This window comes from Dermacentor silvarum, chromosome 4, assembly GCF_013339745.2.
Source record: "Dermacentor silvarum isolate Dsil-2018 chromosome 4, BIME_Dsil_1.4, whole genome shotgun sequence".
Taxonomy (NCBI): domain Eukaryota; kingdom Metazoa; phylum Arthropoda; class Arachnida; order Ixodida; family Ixodidae; genus Dermacentor; species Dermacentor silvarum.
The window spans coordinates 182,561,272-182,580,045 of record NC_051157.2 but is presented as its reverse complement, the minus strand read 5'-3'; the positions used below and the strand labels follow the sequence as shown (position 1 = coordinate 182,580,045).

The 18,774-nt window shown below is 49.6% G+C and overlaps 1 protein-coding gene across 2 annotated transcripts in view; it reads right to left on the bottom strand.

Annotated features, from left to right (window-relative positions):
- The window catches only part of LOC119450825 (signal transducing adapter molecule 1), a 50,969-nt gene that overhangs the window by 13,238 nt on the left and 18,957 nt on the right, over positions 1 to 18,774 (bottom strand). For both annotated transcript variants that reach the window (XM_037714319.2, XM_037714320.2), the window contains 3 exons: positions 8,042 to 8,294; positions 6,501 to 6,583; positions 1,641 to 1,717 (listed from right to left, as the gene is read on the bottom strand). In XM_037714319.2, coding sequence (XP_037570247.1) covers positions 1,641 to 1,717; positions 6,501 to 6,583; positions 8,042 to 8,294 — 413 coding nt within the window. The remainder of the gene's footprint in view (positions 1 to 1,640; positions 1,718 to 6,500; positions 6,584 to 8,041; positions 8,295 to 18,774) is intronic.

Genomic DNA, 18,774 nt, shown 5'->3' with positions numbered 1-18,774 from the left:
ATAAAAAGAGGCCCCAACAATCCCAAGATGCATGCATGCCCAGATGCACTGCGCAGCTTGACACAAGTCACATGTCATTTCCTCCCTTGGTTCACGGGTCCCATAATGATGGTTGTTAAGGGCACTGATTGCTCTCTTTGACATGACCTTGGTCCACACAGCGCAAAGTGTGGAGGAAATGTGCAGCGATGTAAGGGCCTATCTTGCAGGTGATTGCGCAACCACAGCACATGTGACAAGGTGCATTTGTATGTGAGCATCACAGCTGCACACATAGAAATGTTTGGGTAGCGACTTTTTCCCTACCGTAAAATTCCGAGCAAGCGCCCCCCCTCGAGCAAGTCGAAATTACCGGCAAAGTTAGGGGGGGCGCTATCCCGGAACGGCACCAAATTCAAGATGGCCACGACAAAATTTTCCCAAAAAAAAAAAAGAAGCGCAGTGGGAATAGCATTAAAATTTTATTGAACATGAACTTTATTAAGCCAAAGATTTGTTAGTGGTGTTTATCACTCTCAAAACCACCGTTACTCAAAACCACCGAAAGAACTTGCCGCGACCGGCGACATGAACATTCGTTATTGGTTATGCAGCTTCTATTCCAGGCAAAATTATATCCGCTATAGAGTAAAGTGACGCGTAATGTTCACTTTATTAAAAACCATATGTCCACGATGAAACGTTTAGCGCTAATGAGAGTTCCGATACAAGTGAAGCTCAGCTGCAGTCCATGGGTACCGACGGCGGACAGCGAACCGCGGCTCGGCCATGCTCGTATCGCAGCTGGTGGCGCCGCAAATATCAGCATGTTTACTTCATCGTGAGAAATTATTGCGAGGAGAGGGTAAAGCGGCCACGGCGGTAACAAAACATTGCTGCTTGGGAGCGTCGGCGGTTCGTGCTGAAGCGCCGTCTGCTACAGATTCGAAGTGAACTGAAAAAGGCCTAGCGACGATATCGGTGGCGAGTGATTAGCAGCGGTGAAGCTGCCGGCGATGCCAGAGCGTAGCCGCGACCACTCCTCTGTCGCCGAATTGTCACGTCGCAGTGCCGCAGGGAACTCCTCTGCGCCGTGCGAGAGGCAGATCTCGCCGTCGGCCGGCGGTCCGTGAACTACAGACCGCCAGCTGCAGTTCGCCCGGATGCACTCGTGTGCCCACTGGGGCGCGCGGGTACGACTATGATTCGATAAATGGCTCATCGGGGCGCCCCAATGCGCATCGGTGCGATTTGCCAAATTTGCCATTATTTTCGTGAACTGGATGTGGCAGGCCAGTGTTGGTGCGGAAGCGGGAGGGGGGGGGGGGGGGGGGGGCGCTTTCCCGGAACGGCGCGGAAATTCGAAATTGGCAGTGAATTTAGGGGGGGGCTCTTGCACGGGTGGGGGCGCTTGCTCGGAATTTTACGGTAGTGTTTGCACAGTTGAGATTATGAGATATCCGGAGTCATGCGCAACATCTCTTCAAGATAAGAGGTGAAAAGCACATCGAGTCAACACCCCAGTGGGAAAAAATTTCAACCGAACTGATATTTCAGGATATCACGGTTCATGTTATTGAGGGTTTACTGTAATGTTCAACCCAGCAATGTGTGCCAAGCAGCAGCAGCTAACCGTCAACAAGTAGGTGCTTCCTACTCACAGGATCCACACGCAACGGTTCAGGCTCCGTGACGGGTGCTTCCGGTTCAGGCTGGACTTCAGGTTCCGGAGGGCGGCCTGCAACAAAGGCAACGAAGCACAGTGAGCGTCCCACATGCAGCCTTGTCGTGCTCTTCCACATCTTACATTCGCCAAGGACTGAACTGGCCTATGTCAACATTAAGTCAGGGGCACTGTACAACCATTCTCGAGCGATCACTTTCGGGGATACAGTACAGACCACTTATAACGTAACCGCTCATAGTTCAGGACCGGATATACTAGTACGGTCTTTTCAGACTCCCGTTAATTTTCCCATAGCACTCCATGTATACGCATCACGCTTACAGTGCAGCCGCGTGAGACGAAATACCGGTTATAATGCAGCTTTCGCGGGAAAATCTCGCCGAAAAGGGCGGTAGCGAGCAAGCTTCTCAACGAAGTGCGCCCACCGATGGGAGAGGAGATCAACGAGAGCGATGCAGAGGAGGAGCATGAGACGCAGAGCATGAGTCCAAGAGCGATAAAATCATCGCCGCGCGTGGAGTGAAAGCGCGTGGGGGACGCGTGCCTTCACGGAGCGAAAGCACAGCGGAGAGCAAACGCGACTTCCATCGCGTGAAAGGCCATGGGGGTATGGGAGGGAGGGAGGGGGGCGACGCTATGCTGCAGCACCAAATGCGTTTCTTGCAACCGGGCGCAAGGGGAACTGGCTGACGCTATCTCCCACGCGAAAGGAGCAAAGCGGGAAGGCAGCACGGGAGGGAGGGAGGGGGGGGGGGGGGTGGCTTCTACTCTGGCAACAAATTTGTTCGCGCCTGTGCCGGCTGTCGGTGTTGTCACGCGCACCGTATCTTGAAAGCGATCACCACACGGCTCTGACCTTTATATGCTCTGTGCTTACGCCGCTCAGTTTCCATTGAAGCGATAGAGCGCACGAACCTTCGCTAGCTGCAGCGGACGCGTTTCCCCACGCCCGCGTTTTGACAGTGGCTGTCTGCGGTCATCGAGTCTATTCATGTTTGCTTGTGCGCGTTGACACCACGCTTGTTAATTCAGTTAGTAAGCGAATGTGTCAAGTTTATGCAGCCGATAAAACTACTATCCCTACTCCGAATAGCTCTCTACTAATTTGCTATCGCAACTGATGCTTCGCCTTTCGGGCGAAACTGAGACACTTTTTTTTTTAATTATTAACACACATTAACCTTTCAACGTTCGTAAACTTAAACGGATGCAAAACTCCCAGTCGCACGCTTCGATTCTCGGATACGCGAGGCTGCTTGGTCTAGATGTTTTGCATACGTGCAGGGCTTGAAAATCGTTGTTTTGGTGGTAGTGCGGTACCGCTTACAGTGCAGATATTCACGACTCCGGCGACTTACGTTACAAGCGGTCTACACTGTACAAACCCTATGCCAAGATTGTGCACGACTAGGCCCTGGAAGCATTGGCATATATGGCCAACAGTGTTCCTGCCACTGTGCCCAGCTCACTATCTTCACGCAGTGCCAGTAACATTGCCAGGCATATTCACTGATGCATTCAGTGCCGAGTCATGCAAAATTTCACTAAAGTGATTGTACCCCCGAAAGTGATCGCTTGAGGGTACATGCCTAATAATGAATCGGGTAGTTTCACTGTGTTAAGGAAGCTCAAGTGTCGGCACGGCTCGAATCCACTCTTGCCTGCATTCTACTGTAAATAAAATATGTGGACCAAGAAGCTCGTGTCACATCTGAGACACCCGTTGATTAATGCAACTGAACACAGTACTGCAAACAAGACACTAGGACCCGATAAAATGGCTCCAAAAATTGCCTGCGCGTTAGAATCGAGTATGACCCTAAATTTGCGCTACCATATCGGCATCGGTATTTCAATATGGCCGCCTCCTACGCACTTCGAGCCTAGCTCCCGTAGCTTCGACCATGCGCTGTAGTACGTGTGCTTAGGCATTGGTCTACCAATTTAGTTAAATAGCGAATGTTTACAAGTTTATACGGCCGTTAAAACTACTATCCTTACTTCGTATAGCCGTCTGCTAATTTGCTGTCTCAATCGATGCTTTGCCTTTCGGGCGAAACTGGGACTGTTTTGTTGAACACAACTTTAGTGTATTGGGAGTAAATCTTGAGCGATAGTTGTATTTCTGTATGAAAGCATGAAGTGCGTGGTACAGTAAAGGATTTTTTTTCCTCTCTTTTGGTCACGGAAAATGGGTGCGCGTTACAATCGAGGGCGCGTTAAAATCGAGTAAATATGGTAAGCGTTTCTTTTTTGAATTTTCGTGCCGAACCTGCATGTAACGAAATCTTTTTATAACGAAGTTTTCGGGAATTTGTCAATTTTGTTATATCCAGGTTTAACTGTATTTGGCTTTTCGAATATAGGCATATTCGGTGGAAGACCCAATCGTGGTCAGTGCCTTGAAGCGCAGCCTCTCCGCGGCGCGCTGTCTCTGATGATACGAAGGTTCGCCCAGGTCAACAAGACCAATCAAAATAACATGACGCAAAAAGAGTGAACAGCTACAAAAACACAGCGTATGGAAAGCGCTGTTCCGCTGTGCATGTGATTTTCGTGTGCAAAGATTGGGCCAATTATCCACCGGAAGATACGCAGATTGTACCGGATACGCACATTCACTCATGCAGATTCACGCAGTCTGGAGCTTTCTGTCGACACTGCAAGCTTATAAACAGAGACAAACTTACTATGCGTGATCACGGTAGTTGCCAACTAGTCAGCAGAATACCCAAACGGCGCTCCAACGGCCAGTAAAAAACCCGCACACAATATCGGGCCCAATCGCCGATGAGCTAACCGTACGAACATAACAGCGCCAAGCTTTTCACAACGGCTCGCAGCCTTTTATCATGTTAGCCAGCAGCAAATTTTCGTAGCAGACACATTGCTCAGCTCACTAGGCCTAATCGGTGCTGCTTCATAGCGTGCCAGCAAATTAAGTGACAGTTTAGTGTTGCACTGACACAATTTCACAATGCCACACCATGCTCGTAATGACAACAAACCACCCGCTAACAAAATAAGTGTACAGGATGGCACCAATGTGTTGTTCACAGCCGCCACCTCTGCGAAACACCATACGCAGCCTCTCATTCCTGACGTAGTTCGTAAAGGCACATCGTGGTCTTGTCAGATCTCTTCCGGTAGCATCAAGCAACCCGTCACAAGAATGGCTTTGGATTTACACAGCATGCGCAAAAATGTTGCGAGACTAGTGCACTGACCGCTTAGCTGCAGACACATTTGCACAGAGGCGGATGGATGAGGAGAGGGAGGTGTTGCACTGAACTTGCTATGGCGATTTGAAAACCTTCGACAGGTAGCAAACAATGCCAAATACGACAATTAAAATGCGCCTTTACCGCCTGTTTACCATTGATGCCAACCGCAGTAGTGCCAATGCTACACGCAAAGCAGTGTCGAACGGACGCCCTCCCGTTTGCACGAGCTAGCTTGCCTATTTTATAGAAGGTGCAAAAAATGCCCTTCTGCTTGTTTACACTACTGTGCTTTCGTTCCTTTGTCCCAAGAGCACACTTGAGACCCCACAACCTTACAAGAAAAAATGCACCAATTCTATTCAAACATTCTATTGATAAAGAAATATTTTCCATACTTTCATACAAACTGAGCTGTAATCAATGCTGGAATACTAATTTGGTGTTCCCTTTAATAAGCGTAGACTGCACTGTACATCTTGATTGATAGGTACCCAAGATTGATAGCTCGCAACATTCGTGTTATGTAAGTAGACTCTCGATCATGTGCAGCAAGCACCAAGTTTTCTTGCACATAATTTGCAAGCATTCAACTTTGAGTTAAATTTTCTGATATTCAGTTTGAAATCTACTATTCAGTAATCGTATTCTCACAGTTTAAAACCAAATCAATACTACATAACATTACAAAACTGAAGTTCTTTGATGAGCCACATTGAGGGCTTATTTACTTGCGTCCAGAAGGTAATACAACTTTCTTCCTGGTGCTGAAAAAAGAGCAACAGAATGTGCATAACTAAGGATCATTCCTGCGCCGTGCTCACACAAGGCAATGCGAGCAAACCCAAAAGGTTGCAGCAAGTTAGACGAATGAGAAAATGCAAAGATAAGCGTTTAAATTTCATTACGGAGCATTCAGCATGCAACAGTTCGATTACTTCTCCCATAATGGTTACAGCAAACGTAAGAAATGTTGGGCAAGTCTGTGCGACATCACTGGTCAGAGCATCACGATGACATCTAAACCAAGGATGAAGAAAGCATGACAGCTGTGCCATCACGTGTGAACCATAGGTGTACATTCAATTTGCCTTCATCACATGTGTGACACCACTACAGCTGGATATCTTGCATCGACCTGTCTCCACAGATTTAAGCTTTCAAAAGACAGTGAGTCGCGTGCCATACTTCTTCCTCGTCCAGCGTTGCTGCTTAAAACCAACAAATGACGCTTGCTGCCTGTCATTCAGTGTTGGCCAAAGACATTTAGCCAGAAACATTGTACTCAATGCTGAAACTCGGCAAGAAACAAAATTTTTTTTTTGGTATGTTGCCTGTAGGCAACACTCGTGAATAAAAGGTGGCAGGAGGGAAGGCAGCACATTTGCTTTCAAACAGGAATGTGCTTGAAACAAAACTGTATTGTTGAAGAAACTGCAGCACAATATGACAAAATGAAAACAAATGGAGAGAGACGCACAAGACTTGCTGCACGTCTTTTCAATGCTGCAATTGCAGTGCTATGTTTTCTTCAACAATGCAGCAAGAGCATTACGTAGATTGCAATGAGCACTCGCACCACGAATGCACCAAGATGGAAGGAGGAGGCCCACCTTCTTCGAGGTCCGCAGTGACAAAGTTTGCAGGGAAAAGGCCCTCTCCTCGGTGGTTGGAGCCCTTCCACCAGTTGGGATCACTGCAAATAGATGGGAGACAGGAGGGTGAATGATACACTGCTCACAATTGAAGAGGAATCTACTCGAACAAAATCTACCATTAATTTGATGAAAAGTACTTGGCATTGTGAAGACAAGTGTCCAACTGACACTGCAAAAGCTAAGTCGCTGGCCAGATTTTTGGAAGCCCGATTCTCCAGACCTGCAGAACTATTCCGACTGACCTGCAGCGATGCCTCCTACTTCATATAAATAATGCATAACAGTCGGCAAAATGGCCACATTGAAACTGCAACTTTTGAGCTCAGCTGCTCAATGCCACAGCCACTAAGCTACCGCAACGAGGTTACATGTTATGCTATTCACAGAGATCGGTTGAGCATGCAGTTTGTGCATCTTTCCTTTATACTCCACAAAGAGATGCCAAGGAAGCAATGAGTTTAAGTTCTACAGCCTTTTCAGTGGCAAAGCAAGCAAGCACAAAAGCAAATGGTGAAACAACAATAAAGCTACAAATGAGACACCATGGGCACTGCTTGTCACTTCAACTCAACGCATACCTCACTTTCTCTGGGCATCCGCTCTCACTCATTTCTTTTGCTACTTTGCACCTATCTCAGTTGGTACCAGCTGCCCATCATTTTTAACACACAAGTGAGTCCTGCTCAGTTTATACTTCGACACATTTGCAATGCCAGTAGCTTCAGTATGACTTGCTTGCACCCCAAATATCACTATAAAAAGAAGGTGGGGAGGGGCACAGGCTGCAGTGACAAGGCCAATGTAAAATGTAAGCTTCCTGTACCCTTTCATGACAGCACTGCTCTTATTGGTATGTTACAGCTTATGTCACTGGCCAAGCGAAAGGCAAATGGCGATGTCACTCTTTTTTCTGTTTCTATTTTTAATTTTGAAAACTAGAAAACGTTGCATTGCATGCACCAGTTCTTACTTTGAAGCAGACTGACGTACACCCAAAATTTCACAGCTTTCAAACATACATGTAGCACACTGGTATCATAAGTGTAGTGCAACGTCTATTTTGATAGTTGTATGTGCATGTGCACACTGTTTTGCAACTTTAATGGCTGCTTTCCCAAACATTTTCCCTCTGTCTTACTTTGTATTCACTCGAGCACTTGTCCACATCTGTCCTTTCATTCCTGTTTTTTTCTTTTGCACTTCAACTCTAACTGCGCTGTATTCATTTCTTGTAGCTGATACCCCTCCCACAAGTCAATGAGTTCAGAGGTCATGCCTGCTTTTATGAAGCTTGTACTGTAGGTCTAACAACTAACAATGCACCACTGATTGATTGACTGATAAAACATAGTGCTCTCTAGACAGTGCAGAGCATCTCAATAACCTGATCAAACATCTCTCATAACAGCAAAGCTTATGGTAGCAGCTACTTCACCAGCCACGTGCCCTGACCTCCCATTGGTAATGCGACGCCCCTTCCACTGCTGGCAACCCACCTGTCATCGAGCACGAGCAACAGCTCGCCCGCCTTGAAGGTGATCTCGTTGTCCTCGGCTGCTTCAAAGTCGTACAACGCACGCACCTTGCGCGGCTCACGTGGCGCCCCTTCCACCAAGGCTGAAGAGTTGCCCTCGGGTGCCAGCGCAGCCGAAATAGGCGATGGGGCACGTGGATACAGCCCGACTCCTCCTCCCCCTCCACCACCACCACTACTCTTTGGTGGAGAGTCCCTCAGCGACAGCTCAATCGCTGCACAGAGGAAACACATCGCCCACGTCTTGATCTCCGCACAGTGCTCACAGGAAACAAGGCCAAACAGTTAAACACCAACTCCATGCACTGCTGCTGAAAACTGAACAGATTGATTTTATTGATTGCTTGACTGATCATACCGCAAGTACAGCCTCAATGAAATCTAACTTAGCACTTGTTCCACTGACTACACCAGCGCAAAGCAACCCGTCTTTCACTGTTTCATAAAATGTTTCGTCATACCTCACGCTACGACGACCTCATACTACAGCCACAACACATTTCAAACCATGTCGATCCCCGTATTAAGATAGGAATTGACTCGTGTTACAAAAACTCTCTTTCAGTCCTTCATCCCCCGTACTTCCCAGAAATGGAACCACCTTCCCCCAAGTGTCATACCCATCACTGATAACTTTTTTCGTGAAACATTAGCTAACACTGTATAATCAGGATTATCTTTATGCTTATATTACCACAACCCACTGCACGTGTTCTTCTAATGCTTTGTAACCACTCCCCCTTTCATTTCCATACGGCCCCGAGGGTATTATAGACAAATAACTAATAAATAAATATCTTTCCTGCAACACTTCCACCACAAAGTTTCATCCTCAACCTGCTCTCTCGAAACAACTTCAAAATATGCGCGCTGCCTCGGCAACACTGCAAGCTCAGCACAAACCTCAAGGTGCATATGCACCAACCTGCTTGGTTTTCAATCATAAGGCAACATAATGTCTCTACATTTACTCGAAGCAAAGCAGCCCCCCCATGTCATTTATTTGAGGAGGGTACTCAAAGCAAATAAAACAACCTCAAGAAAACTCACATGTCCAATGCAAAAAAAAAAAAAGAACAAGAAAGGAATTGTGGTCAAGCAGTAAAAGATATGAACATCACCGTGCTTGTTTAGAGTCACTCAGATGCCCTGTCACTTGACACAGGCTCTCATATGGAAGACAGTTCTTGCAGTACCTCATGATTCATTTCTTTCATGTTTCACTGAGCCTACTTATGATGCCACATATATAAAAGTACAGTAGAATCTCGATGATACGATCACGGCTAATACGAATTTTCGGATGATACGAATTTTTCTGTGGTCCCGGCCGAGCCCCATTACTTTGCAACGTGCTAGAGAACGGTTGTTACGAATCTGTTTTCGACCCCCGTCGGTTGATACGAATAAACGCCGCCCCACCAACGGCCGTGAAAGAGAACAGCGCGCAGTGACGCGCTTTCTCCTTTTCTCTTTTGGTGCGGAGGCGCGCACATGGCGCCGGACAGCCCGGCGGCCGCGACTGGGCGCGAAGAGTTTGACGCGGTGGCACTTTTCTTGCTTTTGCGCTTTTCGTGGGGAAGTGCGGTCTACCGCTTCAACGGAAACTGAGCGGCGTAACCACAGCGCACACAAAGGTCAGAGCCGTGTGGAGATCGCTTTTAAGATACGGTGCGCGCGACAACCCCGACAGCCAGCACAGGCTCAGGCGACAACCCCAACAGCCAGCACAGGCAAGAACGCATTTGTTGGCAGAGTAGAAGCCGCCCCCCCCCCCCCTCTCTCCTTCCCTCCCTCCTGTGCTGTCTTCCCGCTTTGCTCCTTTCGCGTGGGAGATAGCGTCGCCAGTTACCCTTGCACCCGGTTGCAAGATACGCATTTGGTGCCCCCCAGCACAGCGTCGTCGTCGCCCCCCCTCCCTCCCTCCCTCCCATAACCCCCTTCCCGGCCTTTCGCACGACGAAAGCAGGGCCGGGCTCGACTGGCGCGCCCGGCCGTGACGGACCCCTCTATAGCGGGGTCAGGGAAATACTGGTTGGAGGTGCCACCGCGTGATTTGGCACGCTGCTGAGAGCATTGTCGGTGCATGGTATGTTCGAATTAACCCTCGCAAGTGCTTGTGGGTTCGAATTACCGGCCGTTTTCGCCCATTGGAATACACACAACTTTGACGGGACCACAGCGTCAGTTCGAATAAACCGGAAGTTCAAATTAAGTGTGTTCAAATTAACGAGATTCGCCTGTATAACAAATTTTCGACGTCGGTGTTGTTTATGTGACCTTTAACAATGATGCAAACCTGCCCACCTTTGAACTTGAGAAACACTACAGTGGTAAGCAAGGACGACTAAAATTCTCTTAAAGATAGTAAAAGTTGCTTTAATAATTAATATGTTCATGGTTTATTACAGATTCACAGACTTTGTTCTGTAGGGCTCTATGCTGTGAACAGGCACTGTGCGCTATACAAGTCACAGCAACAATGATCTCTGCCGCACACAAGCAGAAACCGCACTTTTATGCGTATAACCCGCACCAAAAAAATTCCCAGCAAACTCACACATCACCCGCCCCTTCCTCGGTCCATGCGAAGTGCTTCGCGATATGGTGGAGAGCCAAATCACCGTTGGAATTTTCGGCTTGGTCACATTTGCTTAATCACCGTTGCCCATGCAAGGGCTGCTCTGTTTGCACTGTCATTCTCTGTCGTGTAAATGCTAGCTGCGAAGTGATCCGATTCATGTCATGTGCCTAAATCGTCCACGATCACATCCATCGTGTCACTCCAGCTTTATCAGTATCGCCAAAGAGAGAGAGAGAGGGTGGGGCAGGGGGTAGTGAGCTGCTGGCAAAAGATGACATGGACGAGTCATGCATCCGCGAATAGAGACTGCTTTTGCAACGATTTGAGCGTTGTTGTATGCAGTTATTCCGAGGGTTTTACACAAGGATTTTTTTCTTTCCGGGTAGTTGTAATTGGGGGTGCGTGTTATACGCTATAGCAGGTTTTACACGAAAAAATGCGAAATGTTAGTGAAGTTTATGCATGCAATATTCATGTAACGGCTGACAAAGATCCGGTTGCCGTTATACATTGGTTCTTTCAGTTGATGTCGCGGCCGCGCGGGTACACCTGTGTAATCAATGGGTTCAAAAATTGGACCATAAATATTACTCAGCGATTGTATTTGTCTTCCTTTTGAAGTAGCTTTTGCCCTAAGCTATACGCAAATAAAAAATCATGAAATATTTGCATCAATATGACAATCGTAAGGAGGTGCTAAATATCTGTCATCTTAAATAAAATCCATAAAAGTTGTAGTATGATTGCGGATGCTCTTAGTGCTGCTTCTTGCAGACTCCAGTGTGCAGCATAAAAGCAATGTTCTGTAGTGGATGCAGTTTGTTTTTTAGCACAATCAAACCGAATGTGCTTCGAGCTTGCCCACCAAATGTGAAAACCCATACGTCGCGCACACATATACACGCAGAACGTTTTCCCGAGAAGAGGAACTGTCACTTCCATACTTTCTTTTGGTGATCATAAGATATCTCCACACACTACTATAACAAATTCATACCTTCGTACAACTGCCGTTGGTCACTATACAGTATAGACCACTTATAACGTAACCGCTTATAGTGCAGGGCCGGATATAGTGCAGTCTTTTCAGACTCCCGTTAATTTTCCCATAGCACTCCATGTATACACGTATCGCTTATAGTGCAGTTGCGGGAAACGAAATACCGGTTACAGCGCGGCTGCCTGGGAGTACGGAAGTCAACGGAGACGGCGAGCGCTCCTCTCAAACGGGCGCCCGAAGGAGTGCTCGAGAAAGAAAGAGAGACAAAGTGGAGGAAAAGGGCACGTGGTGCGAACGAACAGCCAGTGAGGCTGAAACCAGAATCTTGAGTGCGAGTCGTGAAATATCACGGCGCGCATAGCGAGCGAGGGCCACTGTTATGTCGGCCGGACGGTGCGGCCGAACGGATGCACCAAGTTTGTTATGTCGGCCGGACGGTGCGGCCGAACGGATGCACCACACCACACATCGTAGCCCAGACGAACGGGAGCCCTTTATTGAAGGATGTCTGTCCTATATATACATACTATATCGAGTGTGGCGCCACATCTTGGCGTCTACAGATAATCGCAGATGAGTGGCGGCACCTGGTGCTATTGCACGACACTACATCTTTCCCTCCCGGGAAGAAACGTATGAATCATTAGAAAGTCCAGTCCGCACAAAGCAATCACAATTGCAGTCACTGTCTGTACACAGAAATCACAAAACAGTCACTATCTGTGTGAACACTCACTGCTGTCAAATCACTGCACGTAATCTTGGAAGCGCACTGGAGGTCTGCGATTTCTCCTTGGCCGGTCAGGCGGTGGCTCGGCATCGAGTCCATTGCCTTCTACCGGTACACTGCACTCCACCGTGCGAGAGCCTGAAGCCAGGGTATGCGGTTGCGAACCTTGCGGCTGTGGTGGGCTCGGCGGCACGGGTAGTGGTACAGGGCGTGAGGGAGACGCAAGTTGATCAGCGGAACTCGCTTCCTGCGTTTGATGCGGACCAGCAGGCGTAGTGATCCAAGTCTTCGATGGTACATCTCTCCTGTGACAGTCTGTCAACGGGGGCATGTCGTGCGCGCCAGAGATGTCTATGTTAGTTCCTTGCTCTGGCGATGCCTCTTTTGGTACCGCTGACAGCTGCGAAGCGTTCCAGGTTCGACCGTCTTCCAGACAGAAAGACCAGCGGCCGATTCTTTTGAGGATTTTCAATGGTGGTCCATAACTTGGAGTGCCCTTTGGTCCGGGAATTGGTTTTTTCACTCGTACGTAGGTGCCCACTTGGAACTTGGGGACCCTAGCAGCTCGCCGTTGATCAGCGTAGGCCTTGCTCTTCCGTTGATGCTCTGCGACTCTTTTCCTGAGCACGCTCATCTCCCGCGATGGATTTGTGCTGAAGTCGGCCGTAGGCTGACCAATTACATCCAGCGATGTTCTCATGTGTCGGCCATGTAGAAGAACGGCCGGTGAGAGACCGGTGGTGCTGTGAGGGGTGGCTCTGTATACTCCCAAGTATTCAGTCACAGTTGCCTTCACTGGGCGCTGCTCCAGCAGGGCCAGTTGAATGTACGACTTCAGTACCCGATTAAATCTTTCCACTAGACCATTTGCCTGTGGGTGGTATACGGCAGAAAAGATGTGCCTGATTCCACGGTCTTCAAGGAAGGATTCAAATTCCCTCGATGTGAACTGTCTGCCGTGGTCAGACACTATCTCTGTCGGGTAACCCTCACGTGCGAAGAGTGAGAGTAGAAACTTCGTCACCGTGCGGGAGGTAACATCAGCACAAAAAGCCACTTCTGGCCATTTTGAGAAATAGTCAACTACTGAAATGACGAATCTGCAGTCTGTAGGTGCACGCTCGAAGGGACCAACAATGTCAATAGCTATCTTGTCCCAAGGTTTGTCAGGAAGAGGGATTGGCTGCAGTGGTGTGGGCGAGTTCTTGGCACTTTTGTCCGCGCTCTGACAAATGGCACAACTGCGGATAGTTGTTTCAACGTGTTTGTCTAACCCTGGCCACCAATACTTCTCTCGTAGGCGTTGTTTGGTTTTCACGATACCAGGGTGTGATTCGTGAGCCAGCTGGACAAAAGTGGCTGTGAGCTTGGCGGGGACTACGATGCGCTCAGTACGCAAGAGTATGCCATCAACCACTGTCAACTCCTTTCGGACTTCATAGTAGGGAGTCAGGTTAAGTGCCAGGTTTTTGCGTGGCGGCCACGATGTCTGTACGTAACGGGCAACGTCTTGGAGAGTGCTATCCTCCGCGGTTGCATGCTTCAGTTCATCGTGATGTACACACATTACCAGAGACACTATTTCTTCTTCTGACTCGGGGCCACCTTCAGTGTCTGGAAGAGGTAGCCGGGACAAGGCATCAGCTACCTTGTTGTGCTCACCACGCCTGTACTGCATCGTGAAGTTGTACCGCAGTAACCGTGCAGTCCATCTTGCTATGCGGAGTGGTCGCTGTCCTGTGCCTTGAGAAGAAAGCAGGGCTACTAGAGCTTGGTGATCCGTTTGCAGAGTAACTGGACGACCCCATAGGTACACATGCCATTTCTCTAGAGCCCACAAGCAAGCTAGAGCCTCACGTTCACCAGTCGAGTACTTCCGTTCTGCTTCCGTCAATGTTCGTGACGCGAATGCCACAGTTCGAATGTGCCGACCATCAACTTGTTGCAGTACCGCACCTAAACCATATGCGGATGCATCGGTGGCCACAATGACGGGAAGTGCTGGATCGAACATTTGTAGTACCCTGTGGGAGGCTAGGAGGTTCTTTACTCTTGTAAGACTGTTCTCAGCAGCAGTGTCCCAGATAAAAGGAGTGTCCTTACGAAGAAGTCTGCGCATGGGCTCCACTTCCTCTGCTAGGCGTGGAACAAATCTAGCATAGTATTCTACTAGTCCCAGGAACGACCGGAGCTTGCCAGCATCTGTAGGGGTGGCAGCGTGAACAATGGCGTCAACTTTGGTCTGAAGGGGTGCTACTCCTTCGGCGCTAACGCGGTGACCAAGAAACGAGAGTTCGGATGTGTTGAAAACACATTTGTCATTTAGCTTGAGCCCAGCGTGTGAAATTCGTTGCAGGACTTCCTCTAAGTTCCGCATGTGCTCTTTCTCCGACTTGCCGAAGATGATGACGTCGTCCAGGTAGCAGAGAACGCCTTTGCATCCCTGTAGAATTGACGTCATGAGTTGCTGGAATGCTGCTGGTGCTGAGGCTAGGCCGAAACATACTCTCTTAAATCGAAAAAGGCCATCGTGCGTTATGAACGCTGTAATATCTCTACTGTCTGGATGAAGCAGAACCTGGTAGTATGCGGAGGCCAAATCCAACTTAGAAAAGTAACGGGCACCGTTCAGGGCATGCAGCAACTCTTCTGTGTGTGGCAGGGGAAAGCTGTCGACCACCACAGCTTTGTTAGCTTCGCGGAGGTCCACGCAGATGCGAATGCTGCCATCTTTCTTGCGAGCTGCAACAATAGGGGAAACCCACTCTGACGCATTTACGCATTCAATGACATCAGCAGAAAGTAGGTTCCTCAGTTCGTCGCTGACTGCTTCTCGCACTGAAAGTGGTAGGCGTCTGAGCTTCTGCGTGACAGGAGCTACCGACTGTTTGAGCTTGACCCGATGCTGGACACCTTTGGCAAGTCCTAGCTCTGGTGAAAACAAGTGTTCGAACTTGGCCCATAATGAAGTAGGCATACCAAACTTGGGTGGACCCAGTGGTGGCTTCGTGGTGGGCGGAGACAACTTGTTTGTGTTCTGCGAATGCATTTCGGGGCGTAGGATTTTGGGGCCTTTTGTGTCGACGTTCGGTTCAACGGCCATATTAAGGCAGCGCAATTCTGTGCCTACAATCTGGAGACCAAGAGCTTTTACAGCATCAACACCCAGGAGTGATGTTCCACCTGGTGTAACGTGAAACGTTACTACAGCCGTTTCTGATTTGTACGTTACGAGGGCGGTGAACTGGCCATGCACAGGAATTTTCCGACGTGAAAAATCCAGCAACGTTATTTGCGACTTTTTCAGCTCAACTTGGTCTCTGAACCGGCTCCTAAAGTTATGTTCTCCCATTATCGACACAGCTGAGCCAGTGTCCACTAAGAATGTTATGACGCACGGGCGTGATGCCAGAGCAACAGGTTGAACCCCGACATCAACGTAGACGCCCGTACGCTTCTCAGCGTGAACAGTAAAAATATTCACGACACTCTCAGCGTCTTCCTCTGAAACGATTTCGGCAACTCGAGCCGGGCGTCTTCCACGTCCGCGACGCGAATTTCGGCAGTACTGTTGAAAGTGGCCTCGGCGGCCGCACGCGAAGCAGGCTCGACCGCGGGCTGCACAGGCTGACGGCTGGCAGTTTTGTGCGCCGCAGTTGCCGCACACGTTTGTGTTTACGGAGTACGGGACGACGGCGCTAGCAATCTCCGGCGCAGGCGGACGAACGAAGCCGGAGCGCGAAGAGCTAGGCGTACTACGTCGGTCGGTACTGCTGGACTGGCGTACATGTCTGCGACGGCCTGTCGGGTTGCGTCCGCGGTTATGTTGTGGTACTACTCGATCCACAGGGGCTGTTCCGAGAGCTTCGGATTCGCGCTGCACTTGCTCGCGAAGAAGCGCTATCTCCACGGCGCGGTCAAACGTGAGCGCGTCACCCTCGAGCAATAGCCGCTCCCGTAGGCGCGGGCATGTGACCCCGGCGACGAACTGGTCGCACAGATTTGTATCCGCTTGCGCGGCAAAGTTGCATGACGAAGCCAGTTCGCGAAGCGCAAGAGCAAACTCCGATATCGGCTCACCGTGCAGTTGACGACGGTCACGGAAGCGATGTCGCTCGACGCGTACGTTGCAAGTAGCGGAAAAGTGTCGAGCCAGGGCTTGAACAGCTGCGTCGTACTCGTCCGGTGGCTGTGCGAGCTCGGCATCGGCTTGTTTGATCTCTGTCGTTCCAACTGCAGCGGTGGTTGCAGAAGGCGTAACCGTCTGAAGGGGGGCGGTTCCCGCACTCGGATGCGCGGGCGGGTGGTCTGGGGCGTTCGATGGTGGTGGCGGTGGCAGGGCGTCGAAAATTCGTTGTCCTTCAGGTCCGAGGCAGTGCAGAAGGAGGGCTCGGCGGCGGGCCGCCGATAGCTCAGACGCTCCAGAGGCGAGCGTGAAGTTTTCAAACAGGCGCAGCCATCGCGGCCAGGGGATGGCGGGCGTGCCTGGTGAAACGAGGAACGGCGGCGGCGGCGAAATTCCGGATCCCATCCTCGTCGCCAGTTTGTTATGTCGGCCGGACGGTGCGGCCGAACGGATGCACCAAGTTTGTTATGTCGGCCGGACGGTGCGGCCGAACGGATGCACCACACCACACATCGTAGCCCAGACGAACGGGAGCCCTTTATTGAAGGATGTCTGTCCTATATATACATACTATATCGAGTGTGGCGCCACATCTTGGCGTCTACAGATAATCGCAGATGAGTGGCGGCACCTGGTGCTATTGCACGACACTACAGCCACGATAACAGCAGTAAACGAAACTTCAGGGAGCGGGCGGCACCGGCACAGCACGGCGAAGGGCGCACGTGGAGACCGTGGAATCTGAGGGAGGAGGGCGACAGGGAAGCGGATTTCGCCTCGGCAACTCCGCCGCTTCGGTGGATCGCCTCGCCCTCCCTCGTAGCTCCCTCACTTTCGACTGTCACCGTGCGCGCCCGCCCGCTGGCCCGGCGCCAGCTCCCCGAAGTTTCGTTTTCTGCCGTTATCGGGAAGCGGGCGTTTGCCAACGTGGGCAGTTTTGTTGGCCGGCCTGGGACAGCGCCGCTGCTTCCCGCTTCGCTGTAGCCACAGCGTGCAAGGTCAACACATGACAAGAAAGTAGAGAAAGCATAAAGCAGAAAGAATTGTTCACTGCCATTTTCTACGCGTGGCTACGGTAGCGTGGCTGAGACGTCAGCACGTACACGCATGTTCCGGCGCAACACCGAATCGGCGACCTTGCCATTTGAGAGAGGGTGAAATTTCCGGCGCGTTTTTTTTTTTTTTTTTTTTGTTCGCGCGCGACATCGAGGGGTCTTTCCTAAGCTTTTACTCTATGGCGGTGCCGGAGCAATGCCGGTCGGAGGCGCCGCCGCGTGATTTGGTTCGAATTAACGAGTTTCGACTGTACATTGAACGCAAACGTTCTAGCCGCATTTCTCGACTGTCACATACGCGTGGCGGCTCGGTGCACATGTTTTGCATGCGTGCGGGCCTTGAAAATTGTTGCTTTGGTTATAGTGCGGTACCGCTTATAGTGCGGATATTCGCGACTCCGGCGACTTACGTTATAAGCGGTCTACACTGTACAAGCTGCCTCAGAAAAGAGCAGGCAGACTCCCAGTGGCTAATATAATGGACATTACGCTATGCCCTAACAACCTATTCTACTGAAGTACTACAGAACACTTTTCCATCTATGAAGTCGAAAAAAGTATTTTTAAAAGTTTGACGAAACTTTGTGATCCTAAATCCACTCTAGAATTTGGGAGGTTATGGCTGATACATTGGTTTGCAAGCCTACATTATAGAAAGCTATGCACGTAGACATGTGATTCTACGAGTAAACAGAAAAAGCTGAACTGCCACCACTCATGTGCTACAAGTGCTTACATTATAATAAGTGACCTAATCTGTGTCTTTAACACGGCACTGATGTGTTTTTCAAGCTGTGCTGTGCTGTGCCAAGCTGGCAAGTGCAACTAAATAATGCAACGATCAAAAGGAACATGTTTCTGCCATGAGGAACAGCCAAAGTTACTGTGTAGGAATGACATGAGATGAAATTAACTGCAACACCACGCTTTAAATGTGTCCCAGGCAGTTGCAGCTATAAGCTCTGCCACGTTTATGTCTCCCTCGCATTACTGTTTAAGAGAAGTTTCACTGCTACGCCTTGCTTTGTGGCTGCAACTCACAGGCTTGTCTGCCCGCTTGTTTTAACGAGTGACTCATGGTACCACAGTGAAATGATAGCAGACAGTTGCTTCTTATCAGCAACGCAAACAGCGTCTGTTGGGAGATGTGTGCCGTTAAAAGATAAAACTCCTGGTTTTACTAGGGTATCATGTTTCACT